Here is a 26,377-nt window from a genome sequence, read left to right as displayed (position 1 = left end):
GTATACGTTGGGCTTTTTTGCACAGAAAGGAGGATAGAAAGCAATTTCAGCACTTATTGCACTGAAATACCACAAGTAAAAATTGCTGCAACTGTTTAGTGAATTCGCCCCTTGATCTGCATGACTTTGTCATACAGCCTGGCACAACATGTGTTTGATTGTATGCATACTGTATGTTTAGCATGTTTAGGTGGCCTGTGCATGCTTGAGTATGGCATTTGCATGTTCCAGTCAAAGGTGGCATGTGTGTGTGTTTGTGTGTATTCCCAATGTGGGGTTTCTCCCCAGGCGCATGGGCAGCCTCGCAATCAAAGGTCGGAATTTATCAACAGGCATCCTCCGACATCTTGAAGCAATCTATGGTTTACTCCGACGGGGTGGGGGGTGTGTCTGTTTGGCTGAACGTGTGTGATGTGTGTGTGTGTGTGTGTGTGTGTGTGTGTGTGTGTGTGTGTGTGTGTGATGTGAGAGGGGGTTCCTGATATTCAGTAACAAAGTGAGGACGGAGAGTTTGTAACTTTCATAGGGTGGATTTTCCCACAAGCTATATTAAATACATTATGGAGAAGTCAATCCACAATCTGATATTTATTGGAAAGATGCTGACACATTTCAATATTCCATACCCCCACCCCAATTAATTAGGCTCTAACAAAAAACATACAGCACTTTCGTTAAGACAATATCCAACATCATATACATATTTAGGCATGAACCCCTTGCTATCTAAAAATATCTCCTCCACGCACAAATCTCACAACAGCGTCTGTAAATCAGAAGATGGTCAGAAAGATCAAGCTCTCCATCATCTAAAAGTCTTCAACAGCTGCTCTCTCTGTGCTCACAGATGCTTGCTTTTGTATAAGAGAGGATGTCCATATGGCCGATTTACAGCGTACCGTAAACAGAGGCGATAAACAGAGGAATGTGTGATTCTAATTTCCATTTAGACTGAAGTGTACAGTTGGTGTATAGAACAGGGAATAGCAAAGTCATAGATCCTGCATTATCAACCTCTCTGGGACACACAATCCAGCCCTCTTGAAAATGACATCTATTCATATCCTACCATCTATGAGCACAAATGTGATGTTCTAAATGTTCACGCAGGGGGATATCATAAATAAAGGAATACGGGGACAAAATGTCGACCTTGCATGTGTGTCTAATGAGAGGCGGGCAAACAATCACGTTCTCGTTAGAGAGAGAGTCAGTCGGTAAAAGACTTTGTTACATGAAAGGGGTTCACCCAAAAATTACAATTCTCTCCTTGTTTACTCAAGGAAAATTACCCTCATAATATCCCAGAATTTCTTTCTTCACCAGAATACATTTGAAGAAAAATATCTCAGCTCGGTAGGTCCTTAAAATGCAAGTAAATAGAGGTTTCTCTTTTGAAGCTCCAAAAATCACAGTCAGCATAAACATCATCCATACGAGTGGTGCGATCACTTTTGACTTAAAACGGATAACAACAGATCTAAATCAAAACCAACCAGGCTACTGTACAGTATTCCTCCTTCTCACTTGTAGGCCTAAACAGAGTTTCTTAAAATGTCAATGTGATTGTACCACTCCTGACTGAAAGCATGATTTAGATATTTAAAAAGTACTTAAATATGTATCTTTTTCACCAAAGTGTTGCTTTAGAAGACAATGCTTTAACAGCTGGAGGCACATGGATGACGTTTATGCTGACTGTCTGTAATATTTGGAGCTTCAAAGGAGAAATCTCCATTCACTTGCATTTTAAGGACCTACTGAGCGGAGTTATTTTTCTATTAACAGAATTGCGAGATGGGTTAATTAAAGTTTCGTTCATATTTCTGCCTCAATGTTCATAATTGCACTCATCTATATAAGCAAGATAAGTTAATTGTTGTCCTTTTCTTTCCCAATTACTATATGTTATGCATATTGTGGAACATTTGGAAAATACACTTGGTGACACTGTACTGTGCCTTTACTCGCAATACTTATTTGTCCATAACATGTTACACGCCATTACGTTTTAAATTCTGTGAGCCTGCTTGGTTTAAAGATCACTCTTATCTGCCTAAATAGATGACAGATTTCATATATATTTTAATTATTGGTTCAGGGTAGAAAAAAGCTTGCACAAAATGTCCATAGAAAAAATCTTCCAGTATATTTATTAAGAGGCAAAAAAGTGCAAAAAAAAGCTTAAACAACGTTTTTGATTAACATCGTCATCAGTTTCTGGCACTTTTAGCACTTTATTGGCCCCTTAATAAATATCCTGGAAGATTGTTTCTATGGACATTGTGTGCAAGCATTTTTCTACCATGTATTACATTTTTTTTTTAGCCTAAGCATGTCACGGTCCGGTCAGACCAAAACCCTGACTGGCATTATTCGCAAATGTCTGTCTTTGTGTGAGCGCACGGTTTCGGTTATATTCCCTGCCACGCACTCTTCTGTCTGTTGTGTTTCATGTCTGGAGTGTGTTTCATACCCCTTGTCTGTCTGTTATTGATGTGGGTGCATCGCGCTTGTGTCAACTTGCCTGCATGCACTCACGTCAATAATTTGTCTGTATTTTTGTCTGTCTTTTGCATCCACAGGCCCGGGTCGTGAGCTGTCTTCATGTTGTGCTGAGGTTCGGTCACTTCTGTAAGTTATCAGATGTGTGTGGCCAAACTCTCACACAAGTGTCCTGTCTCGTCTTGTTTGTCGATTGGCATGAGTGTATATCGCCTCATTGTCTTGGCAATGTGCGCATACCATTGGGATGTTTTGCCTTCTTGTGAGAACACGCGGCTTTGTTATTGTTTCCGTATCGCTATGTGCTTCTCTGTCTTAGAGAACACCCCGCCTCCTTGTTTGCTCATTATTGTTTCATTAGTAACACCTGCCCTATATTAACACGCTTGATTTCTCTCACTATTTTAGTCTTCTCATGTGTGCTGACCAGTGCCAGTTCATTTTAATACAGTGAAGAGGAATGCATATTTTATAAACTGCACCCCTGAACCCAAACCCCAAAACTAAACCTAATCATCATTGGCGTAAAAATGTAATGTTAGAAGTAAAAACTGATTATGCAAACGTGTCTGAACCCGGGTCTCCCACGCTGCTGACGCACAGTGCTTCTGGTCGCGCCACAAGGTAAGGTAAAGGGAGCCAACACAAAAATGTCTGATAGGAGATGGCACATTCTGGATGGAGGCGGGTTGTTAACGTATGTCCATGTGCTAAATGGACAGGTTTTGCTGTTGCGCACTGTCTCTGTGTTTATATCAATGTCTACATTAAACGTTTTTACATTTGCGTCTTCCCACAAATGCTGACCTGGAAATTCGAGCCCCCCCTGCAACATTGGGCCCTGGGGCTTAAACCCTGGTAAGCCCATGCGTTAATGCGTCCCTTCTCCTGGAAACAACATGGCAACTTCCTGTGTGATCATGTTGGTCTGATCTCACCTAGGGCACCTTGTGAGTCAGGACCGCAACTGCATTCATCCGTCCATCCATACATCCAGATAATCTCATTCCTGTTGCAGCAATCACTCACCTATGAGCATATCTGTGTGTGTATGCGGCATTCAACATGTATATAGTGTGTGAATAAAATTGTATATTCCATAAATAAAAGTTCTCAGGAAAACCTCTCCAGTATAGCAGCCACAGTGTGCTGTATTTGAACATTACTATTAGATGGCCCATGACCTGCTCCAATGACATTGAGATTCTGTGAAAATTCTGTGGTATTGACAGAGAACCACAACAAGTTGGCTTCAGTTATCCACAAACCAAGACAACCACAAAAGTAATTTGCCCACTTGAGACCATTACAACACCCTGATCAAATGCACATTTGATTCTGTGTCACAACACACACATAAACATGCAAGGAGAGAAAATAGAGACATCAAGTGATTTGAAGTTCGACCCTCAGGCAGATGGATGCAAATCACAATCTCATTACTGTGTGTGTGTGTGTGTGTGTGTGTGTGTGTGTGTGTGTGTGTGTGTGTGTGTGTGTGTGTGTGTGTGTGTGTGTGTGAAGAGAAGAGAAGACAAGCAAAAGATTGAGTGCCTTCATACTTCTCTTACCAAGTGTGTTTATATACAGGATCTGAGCAAAGGAAAAAGAAAAGTGAGAGAGATGAATGTGCACTTGTGCTGTACGGCAGTGCATGTGAGTTGCATGCAATATTAGACTGACTTCTCGAACAAATTGAACAGTAACATTGCGTACAAATAAGACCCACTCTCACAGAAGACAACCAACTACACATACTTGCTTGTTCTCTTAAACACAAACTTAAGTGTTGCCTGATCGGGCATATTCTGTAGGGGTTTATTCCAAGTGCCGTCTACAGGTACTTGATTTTGAACAGTTTTTCATCCATCTCGATTCCTATATTCCTCTCCCTCAGTATTTGTGTGTGTGTGTGTGTGTGTGTGTGTGCGTGCGTGCGTGTGCGTGCGTGTGCATGCGCACATTTACATAAGTACATGCAATCTGAAAGTGTGATATCATTTTTTTCCCCTGTATACTCAACAAACATTAACCACATAAAACGTGTTTACGACGCATTCCAGAAAACCAGCCCCAAAAAGCCTGTCTGCATTCCAACATAATGCACCCCAAAAATAGCAGCAGCGGCTTGTGACAAAAAACAACCCACAGACCTGCAGAATTCAACAGAAAGAAAACTTAAAACAACACACAATCACTCATATATCATCTCTGCTGCTCATGTTTAGCCACACAGTCTCAAATTTCAGGGAAACCTTGGATGCTCAGTCGTGACAGTGCAGGAGCACGTGCATATGTGTGTTAATGTGTATGTGAGTGTGTGTATGTTTTTTAGAGTGCATGTGTCTTACCGGATGGCACGAAATGAAGAACTTTGTTTCCCTCCATCATCTCCTTCTCAACCCATAATCATCCTGTAGACCTGACACTAATGAGGGCAAGATCACCTCTGCTACAGTCTCCTCTCTCTCCTACTTTCTACACTTCTACCTCTCTCTGTCCCTCTCACTCTGTACCTATCTTTCTCTCTCTCCCTCTCTCGCTTTCTCTCATTCCTACGACATATTTAGTGAGTCAGCCTTGCCCTGCCTCCACCGAGCTGAGATTCTGGGTCCTAAAGCCTGCGATTCTCTGTCTCACTATACGCACTTGATGCTTGCAGTTATAAACAGTCACAACAAATTCCACATACTTCCTGCCATTTCTCATTACTTTTGTGCATGTATGTGTGTGATAACAGTGGTAAATAAAATGTGTATTCTGATAGATGTGTTAAAATGTGCAACATGTGGTGTGCTTCAAACAGTGTAGGTTTTTACAGAGAGATGTCACTGTTATGTCTTTTGTTTCATTCATCCTGAGATCAGGGATAATCTCATTCTAGCCAGTGTTTGCCAATAATTATCTAGACTGTGGCAGCCAGCCACAGCCTAATTTGATCCCACCATTGTTTCATAATGAACCAAATATTTTTATACTTCTCATAATATCATATACGATCTCTAACGTTGTGTATTTTGAGCCGTTGCTTTGGCAAAGCATCTCTCACTCCCAGTCAGTCATTTCAAAATTCCGCCAAAATGTCCATCTTGGTGAGGTATCCATACACTAAAGTGAACGAAAACAGCGGAGAGAAATCGGATTTGTATTAAAATGTCAGACTTGTAAGTATAAATGTAAGCTAACAGACCTGCTGCTGTCTAGTGTGTCATTATAATAATCAAACAACCAGAACAAGAAAATGAGAAAATACTCACTACTCTTGACTGGGTAACTTTAGTAGCTTTAAAAAGTATTAATGTATTATCATACAGTGAAGACCAGTAGTAGTTTTATGTTGCATTTCATTCTGAATGTTTACTTACTCTTAATTTGTATATTAATTTGGCCATAATTTTAGAAAAATATACAACGTGTTATTTGAGCATGTAACTTAAATTTCCTTTTTTCTCTCCGGACAACTAACTTTTTTACTCGGACAAGTGAATGACCAATTTACCAGTCCGGAAGACAAGAACATGACAATACTTAATGTCGAGCCCTGGCTCAAATGTATGCTCTAGTCGATTTTGTGTTTTGACCATTTGTGAACTACATTAAACTCTGTCTCGTTTAAGCTTTGTGGGTAGGGCTGGGATAAACGATAATTTTTTAAACGATTAATCTAGCGATTTATTTTTTCCGATGCATCGATTAATCTAGCAATTCATTTTTTCAGTCCAATTCGATTTCGATTAATCGACTTGTGACAACACCGGTAATACCGGTTTCATCGGGGGTGGGGGTGTATAAAATGTTAAAAAAAAAAACATTTGCCGGGAGTTTGATTGACTGGCGATCTGATCAATCAATCATAATACGCCATTTTTGTCCGACAAAGTAGTCAGGAGAGAGAAGATTAACGTCGGTGGATTTGAATTTGAATAATGGATTGTAGGCTACTGTACTGACATCTTTCCACGGTTAAAACAACAGTCCTTCTGATGTAGGCTACATTCATGTTTAGCCTATTTGATGCTATAAATTAACCAAGGAAAAGATGATCGGTTCACGAGCAGCTTTAACTGAGGCAATCTGTCACGACACATTAAAGAGCCACAAAATATTAGGCCTATTTATGGTTTAATTTTCTTTGAATGACCAAATTTGAAAGTTGAGACTTTGTTACCTGCTTGGTAATGTTACCTGCTTGGTCCTGTCTGTCAGTGCGTTGTCAGTGTCCTCTATGTATTTTTCACGACATTCATAGCTATAAGGGCATTATTAATAGCTATAAGTGAAAACTTTAGGTGTCGACAACGTATTATAGCCTACTCCAACATCGAGTGCAAAGTGGGGAGTTGAAAAAAACTTACGGTGCTCTGTCATCTGCAGCTGCAACCGGGTGGTGCCTCTTCAGATGCTGGTGCATTGCCGTGGTGCTAGAATGGAAGGCCATCTCCATTTTGCAAAGACGACATATCAAGGAATTGTTTCCTTTTAAATTAAAGAATTCCCATACTTTAGAGGAACGAGTGCATGCCGCCTTGCACTTCTGATAGTCTGAGGAGCCACTCGTGTTGCTACTACTCGCCGGCGCCGCCATCTTTGTTTTGGGTCTGACGAATCGACGCGCATATTTTGCGTCAACGTATTTTTTGCGTCGACGTCATCGATGAAGTCGACGCGTTGTCCCAGCCCTATTTGTGGGTGTGACTATTTTGCCATGTCACGATTCATACAACCAAAGTCTTCTAAAGCACAAAATTCTTCATGGATCTAGGCTCTTAATTTTGCTCTCAAACTGCACCAGATTGATGCATTTAACTTTAAAATGTACAACATTTTCTTATGGGGGTTTCACATGCAGTGAAAGTAAATGATTATTAAGGTTAGCATTCTGTTTAACCTCTCCTTTATAGGAATACTTTTCCAAAATTGAAAATTCTTGCATCATTTACTCACCCTCATGCCATCCCAGATGTGTTTTTTCTTTTCTTCTGCTGAACACAAAGACTTTTAGAAGAATATCTCAGCTTTTTAGTTTATACTAGAATGCAAGTGAATGGTTCAGAAAGCACATAAAGGCAGCAGCTCAGAAAGCACATAAATGCAGCATTAAAGGAATTCAAATTACACTGGTTCGATCTATGTCTTCAGAAGAGATATGATAAGTGTGGGTGAGAAACAGATCAATATTTCAATCCTTTTTTACTAATAAATCTCCACTTTCACATTCTTCTTCTTGTGTTTTGTGCATATCGCCACCTACTGGGCAGGGAGGAGAATTCATAGTAATAAAAAGGACTTTATATTAGATATGTCCCTATCGATCAGCCACTGATGAAAATCGACTGATATTCGTCTTAAATCTGTGATCGGGATCGGCCGATTGTGCCTAGATTTAGGGCTGATCTTTTTTGCAGCATGCAGACAATCCCACATACACTGCTCCTCTAATGAATGAGTGCTTTCTCAGCCCTTGAAGCATGACAGAATGGCCTATGGAGGGTGAGTTGTTGGCAATTCTAAGCATTCAAGAATTTAAACTTTCAGACATGATGTAATTGAGATGAATATGCCGGTTTGTTTTTAAAAATGTGTAGGAATAACATGTGTATAAATATTAATTTGCCCATTTTCTAGAGTCATTACAGTAGTTATTCAGACTCGTTGCACAGTGAACAGGAAGAGGATATAGAGGCTAATAGAGACACAGCACGTCATAATCTGAAGACCACGCCCACCGAAGGGGGAAACAATCCAACTTCCATTGTCTCCATTGACTTTGCATTGCGAGAGGCTGCCTCCTTGTCATTTATGGCATATAACAAAAGACAGAAAAATGCCTAAAAGCTGCTGTGTGACAAGGTGTACAGCAAACAAGCTAAAACACCCAGAAATAAATTTTTATAAGCTTCCAAACCGTAAAAGCCAGCCTTTAAGGAGACAAAAGTGGATACAGGCAATAAGACGTGAAGCATCAGCAGGAAGAGTGGGTAAATTGTGGGATCCTGACACTCAGTATGTCTACGTGTGCAGTAAACATTTTGTCACTGGTAAGTCAAATATCCAAATGTCAGTTTTATATATTATATTTATGTAAGCTAAACTGTAGCATTTTGACAGTATGCCACTTTTAGAATGTGGATAAAGCAGAAAGCTATGCAGTGACGGTTATGTTTGCGAGTGCCTTAGCTACAGTAGTAGGGTTACGTTACTAAGAACACACAATGCAAAGTCAATGGAGACGGTTGGATTGCTATTACACCATTCTAAGTAGAAGTTCATTTTATATGTGAGTTTTATAAAAATGCTAGCTGCACTAATTTAAATGCATTAAGCTGAAAACAGTCTGGCAGCTCTATTATCTAGGCAAATACAAGTATCAGTTCGGGACTTGGTATCGGCCAAAATGCTATATTTAAAAATCGGATCGGGAGCCAAAAAAGCAGATTGGGACATCCCTCCCTACTTTATATATTATAAAATTAAATATATTTATCTATTTCTCACCCACACCTATCATACTGCTTCTGAAATTCGTAAGTCGTATTAATTACTTTTATGCTGGCTCCAAGTGCTTTTTGGAGCTTCAATGTTCAAACTATTCACTTGAATTGTAAGGACCAACAGAGCTGAGTTATTCTTCTAAAAATCTTAATTTGTCTTCTGCAAAAGAAAGAAAGTAGTACACATCTGGGATGGCATGGGGTGAGAAAATGAGAGCATTTAATTTTTTTGGTGAACTATCCCTTTAATTTGATGCATGGAAGAAAGAAGTCATATGGGTTTGGAACAACATAGTGGTGTATGAGGAAAATTTCCATTATTAACAATAATATTAATAGTATTATTATTATTATTATTATTATTATTATTAATAATAATAATGATAATTCTGTAATGAATGTTATTATACATTATTACTCTTACTCAAGTAATTTTTAACATCATTACTTTTACTTCTACTTGAGTAATAATTTTTTTAAGTAATTTAACTTTTACTTGGTTAACGTTTTTGTCTACTCTACCCCACCTCTGTCTATGGCATATATGGCTGCTGAACTTAAACTTCTGAAATAACAGTAGTAATAATAGTATTCTTGATTTGCATTTCCTGTAAGAAATAAAAGAGTACTGATAACGTGTCAGGTAATGTAAAGTTTAAGGTATTGTTTCTGCGTGAATGAAATGATGTATCAGAGCTTCTTTTCTTTTGTCTTTGCAGTATAAATGCAGCTATAAGGGATATTCAGGGTTCAATGCTATGGATTTGGTTCAGATTTTAATTTGCCCTGCCAAAAAAAACCACAAAAATGAAAAATAGCTGTTTTTATCATCATGCAAATAAGCAAAATATTTTAACATATATTTAGTTTTTTAAAGATTTCCAAAAAATGTTTTATCACATTTAATTACAGCTTTACTCCTCATGTAACCCCATATAAGCACAACAGATATTAATTCATAAATACAAGATATAACCTCCTGCCATTAACACATGTTTTTCAGCAAAGAGTTCAGTGTAGCAGAGGATGGGTTTTCAGTCACCCGTTTAGTCCTACAGTCAACTTTTGGGGCATGTGTAATGTTTCCACAAGCAGGTTCAAAGATATAGTCTGTAGCTGTGTCCCAAATGACACACTATACACTATACACTTACAAAATGTACTATACACTCAGCCATGTAGTGTATGAATTTTCAAAGTGTAGTATCATCCCAAATGGAACACTTAATGGGTTTTTTACTACACGGAAGCGTTCGCCTTTTAACAGCTGACGGAAGTGACATTTCAAACCCAAGTGTTGTGTTGCCACTAGCTTTAGCATGCTATCCACCCTCAGTTCAACAATTATATCTCAATAATATACATATTCACACAGCATGGTATGATGGTAAAGCATTTAACTCACTTTTGATAGGTGCTGTCTTCACAGAAGTTTTGCTAGTTGTCATATTCTCTATTATTTACAATTATTTTGCCAGATCACAATCACTTCCGCTATGTACGGCAAGCCGCGTGCGCTGACTGCATGAAGTGTTCGGATACTCATAGTACACTTCTTTTTGTTGCATTTTCTGTGTAAACATACTACACCTCTACTTACACTTCAAAAATATGTAAAATAGTGCAAAAGTATAAAAGCTAAGTATGCAGTTTGGGACACACCTACTGAGTTAAAGATTTGATTGTTGGCCGAATGTAATTGACATGAAATCCTGACCTTGCAAATAAATCGGATGTGACATGTTATATACAGAATGTAGATATTAAGCCGAATCTGTGAATTAAGAATGTGGATATAAACATGAAATTAGACAATCCTAAAAAGAGCAAAACTGACTGATACACAAAGCACAGAAAGAAAATACCTGTACAGTCAATAAATGAGACATGTAACAGGTGTGTTATGAGGAAGATATGAAGTAGACTGTTTTTAATGTCATCTTCACGCTGAACAGCTTTGACAATAATAATAACAATAGCCATCGTGATTTTGCTTCTTTTCATATCAAACACGATTAGCAGGTCAAATTAATGTTTACGTTTTGAATAGGGCTGTCAATCGATTAAAATTTGTAATCAAATTAATTACATGGTGTCCCGATTAATTAATCGCATATACAAATATTTGCTGAGAAAGCCCCTCATATATAACAATAATTCAATATATAAAGATTATACATATTTATATCAATATATAATTATACATAGTTATCTTTAAACATTTAAAAATGATTTGTCAATCAGTTGGAGATTTATTATGAGGGCTTGTTTAAGAGCCAGTCAATCTACACCTGCGTCAGACATGCTTGTGTAGCGTCTCGAGTGCGTTGCAGCATAAACATAACATTTTTAGTTCACTGTTTCAAGTTAAATATAGTTTAATACTCAATCTTTAAACACATCTTGGGATCCCTTAGTTCGCATTTGCGCTCCTTCAAGTGTTTTGAACGCAAGAATATAACGTATGTTTTCTTCACTGTATAAACTGTGCGTTGCTCATACAGCTGAAATTTCACTTACTGCCCTCTAGAGTAAACAGGTGGTACTACAAGCTGGCATTTCTCAGGAATCTTCCTTATTACGGTGCGATTAATTGTGTAAATGTTTTTAACGCGTTATTTTTTGTCAAATTAATCACACTGAATTAACGCATTAAATCGGTAGCCCTAGTTTTGATATATTACCTAGTTAAATGTATCCTTACATTTTGGATAATGAGCAGCTGAGATTTCCAGCCACATGTATAACATGGGTTTCACAAAGTTTATTAATTTTTATGCAGTGCTTCATATCTAAATGCGAAACATTAGAGAAAAACATGCACTTTTTTATGTGGGAACAATACTAGTGCTCTGTGCCTTCACGAGAGCGCATGCACGTTAAACAGCGTCTAAGCTGCATAGAGACAGGTGATGAGAGAGATGCACAAAGAGACGTGGATTTACGGTCCTATATAAATAAACAATTGATTTCTTGTGTTCTAATGTGGGGATTAATAATTATCATCACCATATTAAAATGAAAAAAAAATTTGGGATATTTCCCACACTGTGAACATGGACTGCAGGGATCAATAACATGTGCGATTCCGCTCCGAAATTCATTAAGTGTATTTTTTTTCCCTGGAATTTTCAAAACATTAGTGAAAGATAATGAAAAGACACTTGGAACAGAGTGAGGGCAGTTCTTGGAGAGCATCCTTGGTGTTTGTATGCTCTTGTGCTCACGTGAGTGTGCCTCACCACATCCATTAGGCCCTATATTATGTGCATGCTCAATATAATCGTGCACACTCGCTCGTCTACGAATGCTCGGTTACACGAAGTGTGTTCGCTCTGTGTAATTTTTGTGCTCTCTCGCTTGTGGTCTGCTTACACTAATATTATAAGTGCAGCACTGGCCCGATCAGGCAAGTAACAGTTCTAAAAACTGGCCAAAATGTCTCTCACAGTGGTCCCGGGCCATCGGGCAGTCCTTATTGTACAGCCCTATAGTTCACCCAAAAAAGAAAATTCTGTCATAATTTCCTCCACACCCTCATGTTGTTTCTAACTCATATGACTTTGAGGGCTCGACAATAAGGACTGCCCGATGGCCCAGGGCCTGTCTGGAATAGATTCGGGCCAGTTGTTAGAACTGTCACTTGCCCGGTCGACCATTTATGTTAGTTAGCAGACAACAAGCGAGAGAGCAGAAAAATTATACAGAGCGAACAAAGTCTTCTAACTGAGCACTCAGATACGAGCGAGTGTGATTATATTTATCTTGCTAAGACACGCTACCGCATTATATACTGGAAGCGGTGGGCACAATAACGTGAGTGCACAAGAGTGTGCAGACAATGTGCGTGCTCTCCAAGAACTGTCCTCAATCTTTTCCAAGTGTATTAGCAGCTACCAGTGTGTTGAAAATAGAAAAAAAACACCATGAATTTCGAAGCACGATTGCTCTTCTTATGCAACATCTTTTAATTATCCCCACACATTCCATGTTCACAGAGCAAAACATTTAAAAAAAATTCCAATTTTAACATAAAATTTAGTAATCCACATATAGGAACACAAGAAATCAACAGTTTCTTTCTATTGGACTGTAAATCCATGTCTTTCCATGCATCACTCATCATCTCTCTCCGTGTAGCTTACAGGGATGGATTACCGACTGAGCCAATGGGGCAAGTGCCCAGGGGCCCTTGACTGCATGGGAGTGCCCTTGACTGCCCCCCCCCCAACAACTTTAAGGTGGAGGGGGGCCCTTAGAGATAATAGGCCCCAGGGCCTTTGCAAGTCATAATCCATCCCTGGTAGCATAGACGCTGTTTAAAGTGTATGTGCACTTGTAAAGGATAAAGCGATAGTTTTGTTCCCACAGAAAAAATTTAATAAAATATTAATAATAATTTTCTCTCATTATTTCGCCTCTAGAAATGAAGCACTGAATGAAATGTAATAACCTTTCTTCAACCACAAATTTACACATGGCTGGAAATCTGTTCTGCTCATTATCCAAAATGTAAGAATACATTTAATTAAGTAATGTTTCAAAACGTAAACATTAATTCAACATGCTAATTATTTCATATGAAAAGAAGCTAAATCTTTATGTCTATTATTATTATCAGACCTGTTCAGCTGCAGGGTGAAGATGGCTATTTAAAACAAACTACTTTGTATCATCCTCATAACACACCCAATTCATTTCTGATTTCTGGACTGTACAGGTATTTTCTTTCTGTGCTTTGTGTATCAGTAAGTGTTGGCCTTGTTTGGGTTGTCCAATTTCATGTTTATATCCACATTCTTAATTCACAGATTAATATCTACCTACTGTTTATTACACATCACAACCAATGTAGCAGCAAGGTTTCCTCTCTCAAGATTTCATATGTTTATTACATTTAGACAACAATCAAATCAGTGACTAAATCTTTGATCCTGCTTTTGGAAAACTACACATGACCAAACGTTGACAGCATGACTAAATGGGTGATGGAAAACCCATCCTCTACTCCACTCAACTCTTCGCTGAAAAACACGTGTAAATGGCAGGATGGCTGAGGTTAATATTATGTATTTATGAATGTATATCTGTAAAGCGCTTATATGGGGTTAACTAAGTTATAAATCATATCTTTGTAAATTAAAAATGTAATATATATATTTTTTAAATGCAGTTTTTTAAAGCAATGATGGTAAACAGCTATTTTTATATTATTAAATGTTGGCAGGGCAAGTACAAATCTGAACCACTGGCCCAGCCTGGCCAGTAGAAAAAATAAACCCTGGCAAATTGACAACCACTTTCAATTTCTCTGCAGAGTGGAGTGGGCAGTATGGGGGATCTGTTTTTTATTTCGGCCCTCACAATAAGTCTTATAAAAAGTGTAGAACCACTCTCCACTTCCTCCATTTTGTTGCCATCAAAGGCTCTTTCCACAAAACACACCTGCTGGCAGCATGTAAAAGAGTATTTAGAGGCATGCATGTGTGTAAATATGTGTGTGTACAGGTCTGGAATGTTCACAGAGGTATGCGGTACATGGCTCTTGTGTAAACCTTAAACTGGATTTTGATGCGCTGTTCTTTAAAGTATTCAGTTATGGCTCTAAGTTGGGAACGCGGTGGTACCTTTCACAGTATCACATGCAAAACACGTGATTTGGCCACCTAGATGCTAAAGCATAAAATCGACATTACGCTATTGCACTGTACCTGACAATGGACACAAATTTTCCTGTATTTCTGTCCATACGAGTTCTCCAAATTTGGGTACTTTTATCCCTGTGAATATCTAGAATGTAAAATCTCATTTAAACATTTCCCACACTCTCACTAGTTTATTCATTATAGTCTATCAACAATGTCAAATGGTGTATGTACTTTCATCACAGGAAATTTGCCCAATTATTTGCAAAAGTCATGGAAATTCCCACAACAGTGTCATTTCCACCACATCTCAAATTCTGTAATGTATTTAATATAATTCCATGTTGAAAATGACGGTGAGGGAAATTACAAGTTTCTGAAATTAAATGGCCAAGTATTTTGTCTTGCTAAAGGCACAGTCACATTTACCTTTAAATGGCTTTATTCTACAGAAGAAAAAGGCACCCAATCTCATGTAAATTCATATATAATTTATGAGTTGGCTTTTTCGTAAATTCTCGCATGACTGCAAAAACTCGTACAACTTCACGTGCAAATTCCAGGATGTCAAATGCGGAAGCGCGAGTTCCACGCACGAGGCGTTAACGACATACTTATTAATATTTTTCCCTTACCCAAACCCCTTATCTAAACTTAACCAATCAGCAGAGTGTGTAAACATGATAGGACACTGTTGTGAGTGACAGAAGTAATTGTCACGTATTAGATGAAAACGAGGTCCAGCGATGTCACTGGCTGTAGTGAAAGTCGTAGGAAGTCAAACGAGCGCAGATGCACAATTTCATACTGTGGCAGGGCAGAGGACGGGCCATGATACCTCTGATCCGCACAGTGAGGCGCGGCTCTCATCCACTAGAGCAGGGGTCCCCAAACTTTTTTCTATGAGGGCCACATCATTTTTCCTTTCTATAATGGAGGGCCGTAGTCTAACAGAAAATGGCATGGGCCGGAGTGATTTATTGTGGAGATTTTATTATGATTTTAAATGGATTTACAGTATTATGCCTCCTAATGCTAGATTAATTTATTATTTATGCACCATACATATCAAGTGATATATAGCCTATTAAAAGAGCATTATTACTATCGTAATGACATTTTTTCATATTCATTGCTATTGAAATCAAATTATTTACTTACTCATGCGTATTAGGCTAATCAGTGTGAACTATGGGCTTGTTTCTGGCTGGTGAGAAGTCCAATGTCAGGTTCCATTCCTGTCACAGCCAGTCTCAAAGACTGATGTAAATGTTTATCAGTGAGTCTTGATCTCATTGGATTTTTCATCAGTTTCATGCGTGAAAAGGTTTGCTCACAGATATATGTGCTGCCAAAAAGTGTGGACATCTTCATTGCATTCCTTCTGATGTTTGGGTAGGTCTCGTTAGGGAGGGCAGTATAGAATTCAATGAGACTGTTGGGCTTAAACGCGTCTTTCAGTTCTGTAACTCAGCCAACATAAACTGATAAGAAGGCAGGGCTTCGACAATGTCAGCAGCAAAAGGGTTCTGAAAAAGGCGGATTTCTTTAGCGTGGACATGTAGCTCACGGAATCGCACATCAAACTCCGCCTTCAGCATTTCCAGCGCTTCCACTGACTTTTCAGCTGGGAATGGGAACACTGGTTTCTCAGCTGAGAGGCTTTGGGTAACAGGGAGATGGGTGAAGTCTTGCTTTTGCACTTGTCCCACAAGCAGTGCTAGTTTCACCTCAAATGCTTTTATGTGGGAATACATGTCACATATTAGTTTCCCTTGCCTTGGAGCTGCACGTTGAGGCCATTCAACATTTCGGTCACATCTGTTAAAAAGGCGAGGTCCCATTTCCATTTTGTGTCGATCAGTTCTGGGACAGTTTTGCCCTTTGTCAGAAGAAAAACATTGATTTCGGTAGCAGCTCGTAAAAACGCCTCAAAACTGTGCCCGGCATAACCATCGGACTTCTGTGTGGTAAAGCACATCTCCGTGAGAAGACTCTAGCTCGGACAGAAAGACTTGGAACTGCCTGTGTTTAAGTCCGTTTGCTCTGATGAAGTTTATACATGACACCACCACTTTCATAATCGATTCCCACTTCAGAACTTTGCAGCACAGTGCTTGCTGGTGAATTAGGCAGTGTACTTGTAAAGGGGCATGAGACCTCTTTCCTCCATTTCTCTATTCATGCGTCCTATCAGTCCCCTTGACGCCAACCATACTAGGAGCTCCGTCACTCGTGATGCTGGCCAGCTTAGACCAGTCTAGATCCAACTCTTCTATCGTTTGGCACACTTTACCAAAAATATCCTTCCCTGTCGTAGTACCTTTGAGACTTTTTAGGGCTGCCAGCTCCTCGGACACTTCAAAGTTTGAGCTAACTCACGAAGAAAAATGAGCAGCTGTGCCGTGTCCTGCACGTCATTACTTTCATCCAGCGCTAATGCAAAAAAATCTAATTCTTTCACTTTTTCCTTCAGCTGGGCATATTATACCCCATTTCTTCAATTCGTCTGGTGATTGTACTTGCGGACAGACTCACCGCATTTAAGACGTCTTTCTTATCGGGCACACCTCCTCCGCAACAGCATTCATACATTTCTTTACGAACTCACCATCACTGAATGGCCTACCGCAGGTTGCAATCAGTTTAGCTACCTGAAAGCTAGCTCGAATGGATGACTGGTTCAACTGGGTTTGCCGTCCAGCAGATAGTCCACAGATAGTCCACTTTTTAGCTTCGACACTTTGTCTGCTCTCATTTGAAAAAAATAATCACTTGTCCACTTTTGGTTAAATACCCTGCATTCTGAATCAACTTTTCTCTTTCCCAACCGTTTGGCCATTTTGTTGTCACTTTAAATTTTCTTGCTGGATCGCGTGCACCCGCTCGATCACGATGGAACGTTAATCTGGGTGAATCTAACAAATAATTTGGCTACTTTAATAATTATAACTAAGGGAAATTTTATTTTGAAAGTCAATATGTATTATCAAATACAAATATGATATGATTAAAACATATTTAAAATTAAATTGTAAAAATATTTCTCTGCATGGCATTGTTCAGAGGGCCGGTCCAAATGTGGGGGCGGGCCGTATTCGGCCCGCGGGCCGTAGTTTGGGGACCCCTGCACTAGAGGGAGGAGCAGTGGCCGTAGACCAAGGTGCGGCATATCAGAACCGGCAAGTCAAAAATGGTTTTCTCTCTCTCCTCTCTCCCGCTGTCGCTCTGTGTTGGCCTTTCTCACTCATTTTAAATATTAGTTTTGTGTGTTTTAGATAGGTATCATCACCGTTACGGTGTACAAGTACCGCGTTTATTGTAATTGTTGTGGTGTTTCCCCCCCTTGTCCCCTCCCAGATCCAGAAATGCGGCGATGACCTGCCAGCAGATGGGGCTGGAAAGCTTCTGGGCCTGCAGACTGGGGACTCGATATTGGAAACCACGACGGAAGAAATTCAGCGTCAACTGTCCAGTATTTGGAGTCATCAGAAAGGGAATTATCCGTTAATCCGCCTCTGACCAAAATAGTCATGGAAACATTTTTGGAAAAACAGGAAGATTTGGAAAATAGGAGCCGAAGGAATAACATACAGATTGTTGGAATTCCTGAGCATGAAGAAGGCAAAGATATGGTGAAATCTTTCCTAGACGAGCTCCTAGACGAGCTCTTCCCGAGTCTGCTCGACATAACAGGCCATAAACTGGAAAACGAGCAAGCTCACAGAGTCCCGGCTCGCAGATCTGCTGAGGGAGACAGGCCCCGATCAATTGCACGAGGCAAGGAGCAAAGAAAAGCTTTCTTGGAAGAATCACAAGAATCGCACTGATGTTTCTGGCCAGACTGAGAATAGGAACAAAAGATGGTCGCAGGGTATTTACCCAAGCAAGCACTGAATAATTCACTGAATATTAATAATAATCCATACCCTGGATGTCGTTCCTCCCTAGCCCTGTGACTCACGAATTCCGTGGAGGAGTTCGCAGCCAGACCCACTATGAGTACTAATATGCCCTGTACTCGGATAGGTGCTCCACAGGTGCCGATTACTCCGGTAACCCCATGTGATGTATTTTCCGCGGTACGGTCTCCCTGTTGGCAGACCCGCGTCTCCCTTGGGCACAGCTCTTCCTGCCCCCAGTCGCTGTGATTGTAGAGCTCCTCCCCTTCGAGGCAGGACCTACCACCGCACCTCTTCCATGTGCGGCTGGTGAGCCCATTTATTACCACATCTTGACCTCCCCTTTTGGGCAGGATGTGGTCTCCGTGGGGTCTTTTCCCCCTGAAAGAATAAGAAAGAAAAAGAACGCCTTCTCAATGCATATAATAGCATTAGATGGCCCCAGCCGAATCTAATACTCTGTGGAGAGAAAACATAGAGAGAAAAGGCTGTGGCTGGCTACATCGGCAGTTCACATAACACGATTCAGCTGTTGTGGTTTTTTCTTTAGGGACCCCTAGTGTCACTACATCAACACAATGTCAAGTGAGTGACAGAAGGGGAACGTCTCGGTTACTGTCATAACCTCTGTTCCCTGATGGAGGGAACGAGACATTGTGTCCCTCTTGCCACAACGCTGCACTAGCCACTGAAATGGCCGGGACCTTGTCTCAGCTCCTCAGCAAAAAACCTGAATGAGTGTGGGCATTCCTTCTCCTTTTATACCCGTAAGTCCGGGGGAGTGGCATGCAAATTCCATTCGCCAATTCCCATTGGCCTTTTCTCAAAGATTGAGGTGTTTTGGGGCTCTCAAGAGAGCCCTAGTGTCACTACATCGCCACAAAGTATTGTTCGCTCCATCAGGGAACGGAGGTTAAGACAGTAACCAAGACGGGTTATATCACTCTCTGTTTAGGATTATCATAGTTTTAAACATGTAATAATTTTTTTTTTTTTAATGGATTTTCATAGTTTAATACTGAAAGTCTGAGTCTGGCTAAACATAAAAGGTAAAAAAGTCAAAGTAAAACATTTTAAGTCAGTTTAAAGATGACTTTGATTTGTATCTGTTAGTTCTAATAAAATCAACCCCTGGCACATGAAATTTCCACATGTTGAAGAAACACCCATATATAAGCGTGACTGATTCAACCTCTCTGTAAATGGTGTGGTGTATGCAAGGTGTAAAGGGTTAAATCCTGATGTGGACACAGGATGTTGTGGGTGCACAGAGTGTGGTCAATCTCTGACATTGCTATTGTCCTTGAGTTCAGCACATTTGTCCAGAGGTGCAAGACAAACACACACACACACACACACACACACACTATGATGACTAATAGTTGGCATCCGGTGCCAGCCAAACATCACTTCAGTCTATTATGATTAGAGGTCGACCGATATAGGATTTTGCCGATACCGATAACTAAGTTGGGAAGACAAGCAGATAACAGATTAATCAGCCGATAGTTTTTAAAATTGATACTGAATGAAAAACAACATTTACATCCAAACTGAACTGCTGGATGGTTGTGCTTGAGATGACTCCACATGTTGGTGGTATTTTTACCTGCAGATGTTGATGCCCCCATGCTGACTATTTTAATAAGATCCCACACTCCCACACTGGTACTTCCTTTAAAACATTTGCCATCTAACAATTAAAATAATGTTAAGAGATATAACTTAATTTTTTTTTTAAATGTATTCAGTAAATGTTTAATTTAACATCAACTAACAATGAACAGTACCTACACCATTTTACATGCTGTATTTTATATTTTACACTTTTGACATGCCTTAAAAAGTTTTAATAACCTAAAACCAAGACAACGATCACTTCACTTCGATGTGGTTTTAATGTGAAACTAGGGCATACTAGTGAATTGCAACGTCTTATGATTTTTTTAACGCTTCTATAAGATTCAGTGATGTTTTTTTTTTTTGTGCTGTTACACTCGTTTAACTTCTCTGTGAGAAATGTTTTTTATTTTAAATCAGATGCGCTTCTTATTTGTTTATACGTTTCTCTTGACTGTATGAAGAATTTTCTCAAATCTCTCACTACCTTTAATTATACAACTTAGCTGGCTAAATCATAAACGTGACTGGATATAAACTAATGCAAATAGATGGTAATACATTTTATTTAAATATTTGGGTAGGACTTAATAATTTTTTGTCACATTGTTCCAACCACTTGAGGATGGCTTTAATGTTAGCATTCTCTCAGCCTTGTCTGCAAACATACTGCTGTTCTCTATTAATGCAGCATCTATTCAAGAAATTAATTACTTTAAAATGATATGACAGCATGTACTGTATACACACCTTTTAGTTGTTGGTGTTTTAAATCTGCATTGTTCAGCTCCGTGCAGTGTTCCGCTGCATTCAACGTGCAGTCTCACATGTCAAAACAACCACCATGAGGCGTCAGTGATAGTTTTTATTTTGCCTCTAGAGGGCGCTCTCATTCTGTATAACGACAGTGCACCCTTCCCAGCCGCTCCAGTACCGGACATAATGGGACACAATGGGGGAAATTATCTGTGTGGATTTTTGCCGATAACGATAGTTCCAGAAATCGTTATTGTGCCGATTAATTGGCAAAACCGGTATATCGGTCGACCTCTAATTACGATGGACTTCAGAGGATGAACTGATACCAACTCCAACCATAAGACATGGGATACTTTATATGCCATTGCCTGAACTTTGGATTTAGGATAGACCTCACCAAAATTACCGGCCAGGTTGAACTGCGATGCACCTAACTGATCTAGCCTGCATCACCTCGGTCTAATGATGGACTACACTCTTGAAATGGAATACATAGACTATAATTTAATTGCCAACAAAAGCCTCCATCAGCCAACTAACAAGGACAATTGCATCTATGTGAACTTCTGCAGTTAATCTAGGATGGACTTCAAAGACATTCATCATTAATCTTACAGTTCATACAAAATCTTTGTTTTAACACTGACCCTTAACACTTACTTAGTTTAATCATTTTAAACCATGACTTGAACTATACATAACTAATATTTACATTACATTAATGATGTTAGTCAGAGGGAACTGGCCCCCACAGTGAGTCTGGTTTCTCCCAAAGTTATTTTTCTCCATTAACAAACATTTTATGGAGTTTTGTGTTCCTTGCCACAGTCCCTTCGGTTTGCTCACAGGGGTTATAATACAATTATTAATGAATTACTTATTTTTAAACACAATTCACAATCGTATTTTATCAAACTACACAATGATGACTAAGACATTATAAATATTACAGTTTTATCGTCTGTTAATGCCTGATCTTCTGTAAAGCTGCTTTGAAATTATGTGTGTTGTGAAAGGCACTATACAAATAAAAATGACTTGACACACACACTGCAGAACGAAATATTTAGACTATTTAGACAACACAGTGCTAGATTAGGGAGGCATTGCGCATTGGACAACCCAGAGAGATCCACTGGGTGACGCACTGCCCCCTAGTGCCCTGTGTACTTTTCAAATGTCTGTGATTTCAAATGTCTACCTTACACAATGACTCTTTGGTTTGGAGCTGTCTCATAAACACACACACACATACACAATTTGATGAATACATGTCACTTGTGTGCCTCGGACCTCATTTCCTGTCTGTGCTAGACAGTGATAGTCAGATCATAAGCTTCACAGGAAATGTTTTGTCGTCTTTCTGGACAAACAATGGATATTGGGGATTTATGGGTAATGATTACTGCTGACACTAACATTTTAAGCCATGATGTACAAGCTATGAATGGACTCCAAAAGCCCAAAATGTCACTTAACATCTTTTAGCATAAATCATAAGTGAACACAAACACCGAGTCTCTTTGAATTTGCTTCACACACACACATACACACATACAAACACAGAGTTGTATTGTATCTCCAGGAAGAGTCAATAGTCAAACTCGGTGAACAACAAAGGGTGGAGCTTCCTTCCCCAGGACCCTCACCTACAAGTAATGTATCAGTGAGAGTATATGAGTAAGGGCATGTGCACATGCTTGTGAGGGAGCATGCATTCATAGTGAGATGTGAGATTACGAAAACAATTAATTTCTTTCAAATCACTATCATAACAGCAAAAACAACATTAACTGTTAATTGAGTGATTTTTCAGCTATAGTTTGAGACCAGGTTTAATTATTTCACATACTAACATGTTTCAATACAAAAATGTAAACTGAAATTCTGAGTTACAGCACACTTGCAGTGCATTTATTAGCTCCAAGGCCAAGAGAAGCGATTATGTAGAAAAGAGCAACACCCTGTTATGTCTACACGTTTACTAGGGGAACTTTTTTCAATTCTAGTCAGATAAATGAGAATTTTAAATGGCACCACTGCAATGGTGCTCTTTATGAGTGAGCAATGATGCCTTTAAAAGAGGTAATAGAGGCTTTATAAATGTGTTGTGAAGAATAAACATGATATCCACACTGATCAGACAGCCTTTTAGCTTTTTACTTTACTAAAAGCTGAAAGACAGCAGAATAAAAGGACGAGCCTTTATCCAGCAGTCCTTCCTTCCCTCATTACCCTAAGAGCATGAGCCCAGGCAGCTTATGCTCAGCTCTATTGTACAGAGTGAGCTATTGGGACACTCGTCCATTCTTTGTCTCGATAGGGAACAGAAAATATAGCTTGATCATAAGGAAACACCATTGAAGGTAATTATGCTGACTTCGATTAACGTTAGACCTATTTTCTTATTCATATGTGTTAATTTAGCCTATATAGAACTGTTTAAGTCTAACTGTTCATCAAATTTCAATGTCAAATTCTAAAAATGAGCAGATGACAAGATTCAGGTTCCTGACTGTGCTATATAAATTTTTTAGGAAACTCTTGTTCCAGTGTCCATCCAAATCTTGAAGACACCTCATGTCCACAAAATAAAAACAGGATATACACTCACCGAACACTTTATTTGGAACACTATGGTTCTAATAAAGTGTCCAATGTGGTCTTCTGCTGTTGTAGCCCATCCGCCTCAAGGTTCGATATGTTATGCATTCTGAGATGATATTCTTCTCACCACAATTATACAGAGTGGTTATCTGAGTTACCGTAGCCTTTCTGTCAGCTCAAACCAGTCTGTTGCATGTGAAAATCCCAGGACATCAGCAGCACTGAAAAACTCAAAACAGCCCATCTGGCACCAACAATCATGCCACAGTTGAAATCACTTATATCACATTTTTTCCCATTCTGATGGTTGATGTGAGTTTTAACTGAATCTCCTGACCCATATCAGCTTTATTTTATGCAATACACTGCTGCCACATGATCAGTTGATTAGATAATTGCATGAATAAGTAGATGTACAGGTGTTCCTAATTAAGTGCTTGGTGAGAAAAATACAAAGAAATATAACTTTGGCCATGTGCTAGTCTGGGATAACATGTTCTAGATAATGAGACAATGGCATTATAATAAAGGCTAAAGGCAAAATGGAAAACGCTATGCCCCTTTCAAACATTTATTTATCATGGTAGGGACTGCACCAAAAATACATTATAATTCAATCGTTTTTACAAAACAAATTTAATAAAATGTGGTTGGTAGGCTACTGTATAGCCTTAAAAAAAATTAATAAAATGAGAACAAGATTATAAAAGGTTCCTGTTGTTTGAAGTATATCTAATTTTAATGTATTAACGATTTTCTAGCAGTTACAATAACTTTAGTAGCTTAACTATGGTATTTATTCGGAAACTATGGTAACCATTGCACATTTTTTAACAATTTTGAAAAATGACATATGACATAAATAGTGGAATTTAACAACACCAATAAGTGAGCTGTTTAATAATTTTGTCAAGTATTTTCCATACAAAGCGTCTGACTTTCCGAGAAGACATTCACTACGTTTTACCAAAACTTTACAAGCTTTTATCGTCAACATCATCAACACTGACATCTGTTTCCCAATTACATTTCCATAAACATTCGTTTTAATACAATTTCTCTCCTTGGCCACTATGGAAAGAAAATCGCTTACCTTCAGCAAACCGATTGACAGTCACTCCCGTCATGTCTTTTCCGTCTTTATCCGTCTTCATGGTGATGTCTTGCAGTTTGGTACACCTTTAATATTTGAAATCACATTCAGGGAAGGTTTTCTGAGAGATATTCAGCTTACTATTCAAACTAACTAGTCAAGTTGCTCTGTTTTCTCCGGAGTGTGAAACAGGCAGGGATATAAGTGGTGCTCGCGAGTGTTCCGCAGGTGTATATGACAGCACGAGCGCTCAAACTGCCGCACGTGAAGATAAAAAAAAACTCTCGCGAATCTGGACCAATCACGCTGCAGGAAGACTGAACGACGGAGACATTGTTGAAATTCAAGAACATTCTTGACTAAACTGTAGGAAGGAAACGGATTATTAGTATAACTTTTCCTGTATAATATCCCCTTGAACATAAGCATTGGTAGAGATGTGCTAGCAGACAAAGGTATTAACGTAAAAGGTTTTGAGGTGTTGGAGAAGTTACTCAAAAAACTCTTTACTAACAACGAATTACATCTTCTACAGTGTAATTAGATTACTGTACTAATTACTCTGCCTGAAAAGTATTTGCATTACTTATTACTAATTACTTTCTAAAAACCTGATCAACCTCTACCAGATAAAAAATTCATGAACTGGCCAAAGAATTTAAGGTGGTTTGATTAAATTAGAAAACATACATTTTAACATTAGATGTTACATTTCGATTTTAAATTCACTATTGTTTTATATATAATTCTATATAATGCTCTTTATATAGAGTTCTAGTCTGTTCAGTATTTATACAGTACAGTATGTACAGAAGCACATGTTTTAGGTTTTGTATCACTAGATATTTAGCAGACACACCCAGTTTAGTTCATAGAGCACTCCACTGCTAATGAACTAATGAGTTGAATCAGGTGTGTTAAAAAAAAAATTAGAGATGTCTAAAATGTGCAGTGCAGGACCATGACTGGGGACCATTGGTCTATTATGTAGGTCTACATAAGATAGGAGATAGAATACACTATACAGCATAAACGTTTGAATGAAATTTTGGGCTTTTGTCTTTTATTTGAACAAGAGAAAGTCAATATCCCCATAATTTTGTGTCCTTATGTTTGGAGCTATCTATAAGGCTGCACAGGAAATGTTAGAGAGAAGTTTAATTCCAGAACCTAAGGGGAGAACTTCATAAATAAACTCACAACTGTAGCCATTGCTACTCTGGCAGGCTGCCGATGGGTAATTGGTCAGGAGTAATTCAGCCTGCTAGAGAGGGGTATGTAAGCGGACCCATGAGGGCCCCCGACAGGCTGTCTGAAATGGAGCCCCAGCCAATGAGGATGTTTTGGGAGAAAGGGACTCTATGTATAGAAATAAGAACTGCTTTGTTTTCTTGCACACAATGACAGTATCCACAAAGGTCAGCAACAATAATCATATTTTTTTTTACAGAAGGACAGTAATATGGAGAACAGGGTAAACCAGTTCAGGACAGTCACTGAATTAAATACATTATTGTTATGATTGTGTGTGCATGTATGGTACAGTACAATTGTTTCTGTTCTTTACCTTTGGCAGACTAAACAAATTTGCACATCCTTTAAAAAGGATTTGAACAGCTAAGGGTAGGCGGGGTCGGAAAATTAGACCCAGGCCCACCCAGAATATTAGAGATTATTCTTCAATTTTACAGTATATATATAAAATAGTAAAAAAAAAAAAATGCATAAATTCTGATTTCTGAAAGTGTGAAAGAA

At 38.9% G+C, this 26,377-nt stretch overlaps 1 protein-coding gene across 5 annotated transcripts in view; it reads right to left on the bottom strand.

Annotated features, from left to right (window-relative positions):
• LOC127617714 (solute carrier family 4 member 11-like) overlaps window positions 1–24,798 on the bottom strand; it is a 112,161-nt gene extending 87,363 nt beyond the window's left edge. For 3 of the 5 annotated variants that reach the window (XM_052089776.1, XM_052089780.1, XM_052089777.1), the window contains exon 1: window positions 4,857–5,059. In XM_052089776.1, the coding sequence (XP_051945736.1) occupies window positions 4,857–4,896 (40 nt within the window). In that variant the 5' untranslated portion in view covers window positions 4,897–5,059. Of the gene's footprint in view, window positions 1–4,856; window positions 5,060–24,622 lie in introns of those variants that run through there. The other 2 variants (XM_052089775.1, XM_052089779.1) reach the window with 2 other exon arrangements.
• Between the last annotated feature and the right edge of the window lie 1,579 nt (window positions 24,799–26,377).

The sequence above is a fragment of the Xyrauchen texanus genome, chromosome 24, assembly GCF_025860055.1.
Source record: "Xyrauchen texanus isolate HMW12.3.18 chromosome 24, RBS_HiC_50CHRs, whole genome shotgun sequence".
Classification (NCBI taxonomy): domain Eukaryota; kingdom Metazoa; phylum Chordata; class Actinopteri; order Cypriniformes; family Catostomidae; genus Xyrauchen; species Xyrauchen texanus.
This window is presented reverse-complemented; position numbering and strand designations above follow the sequence as displayed.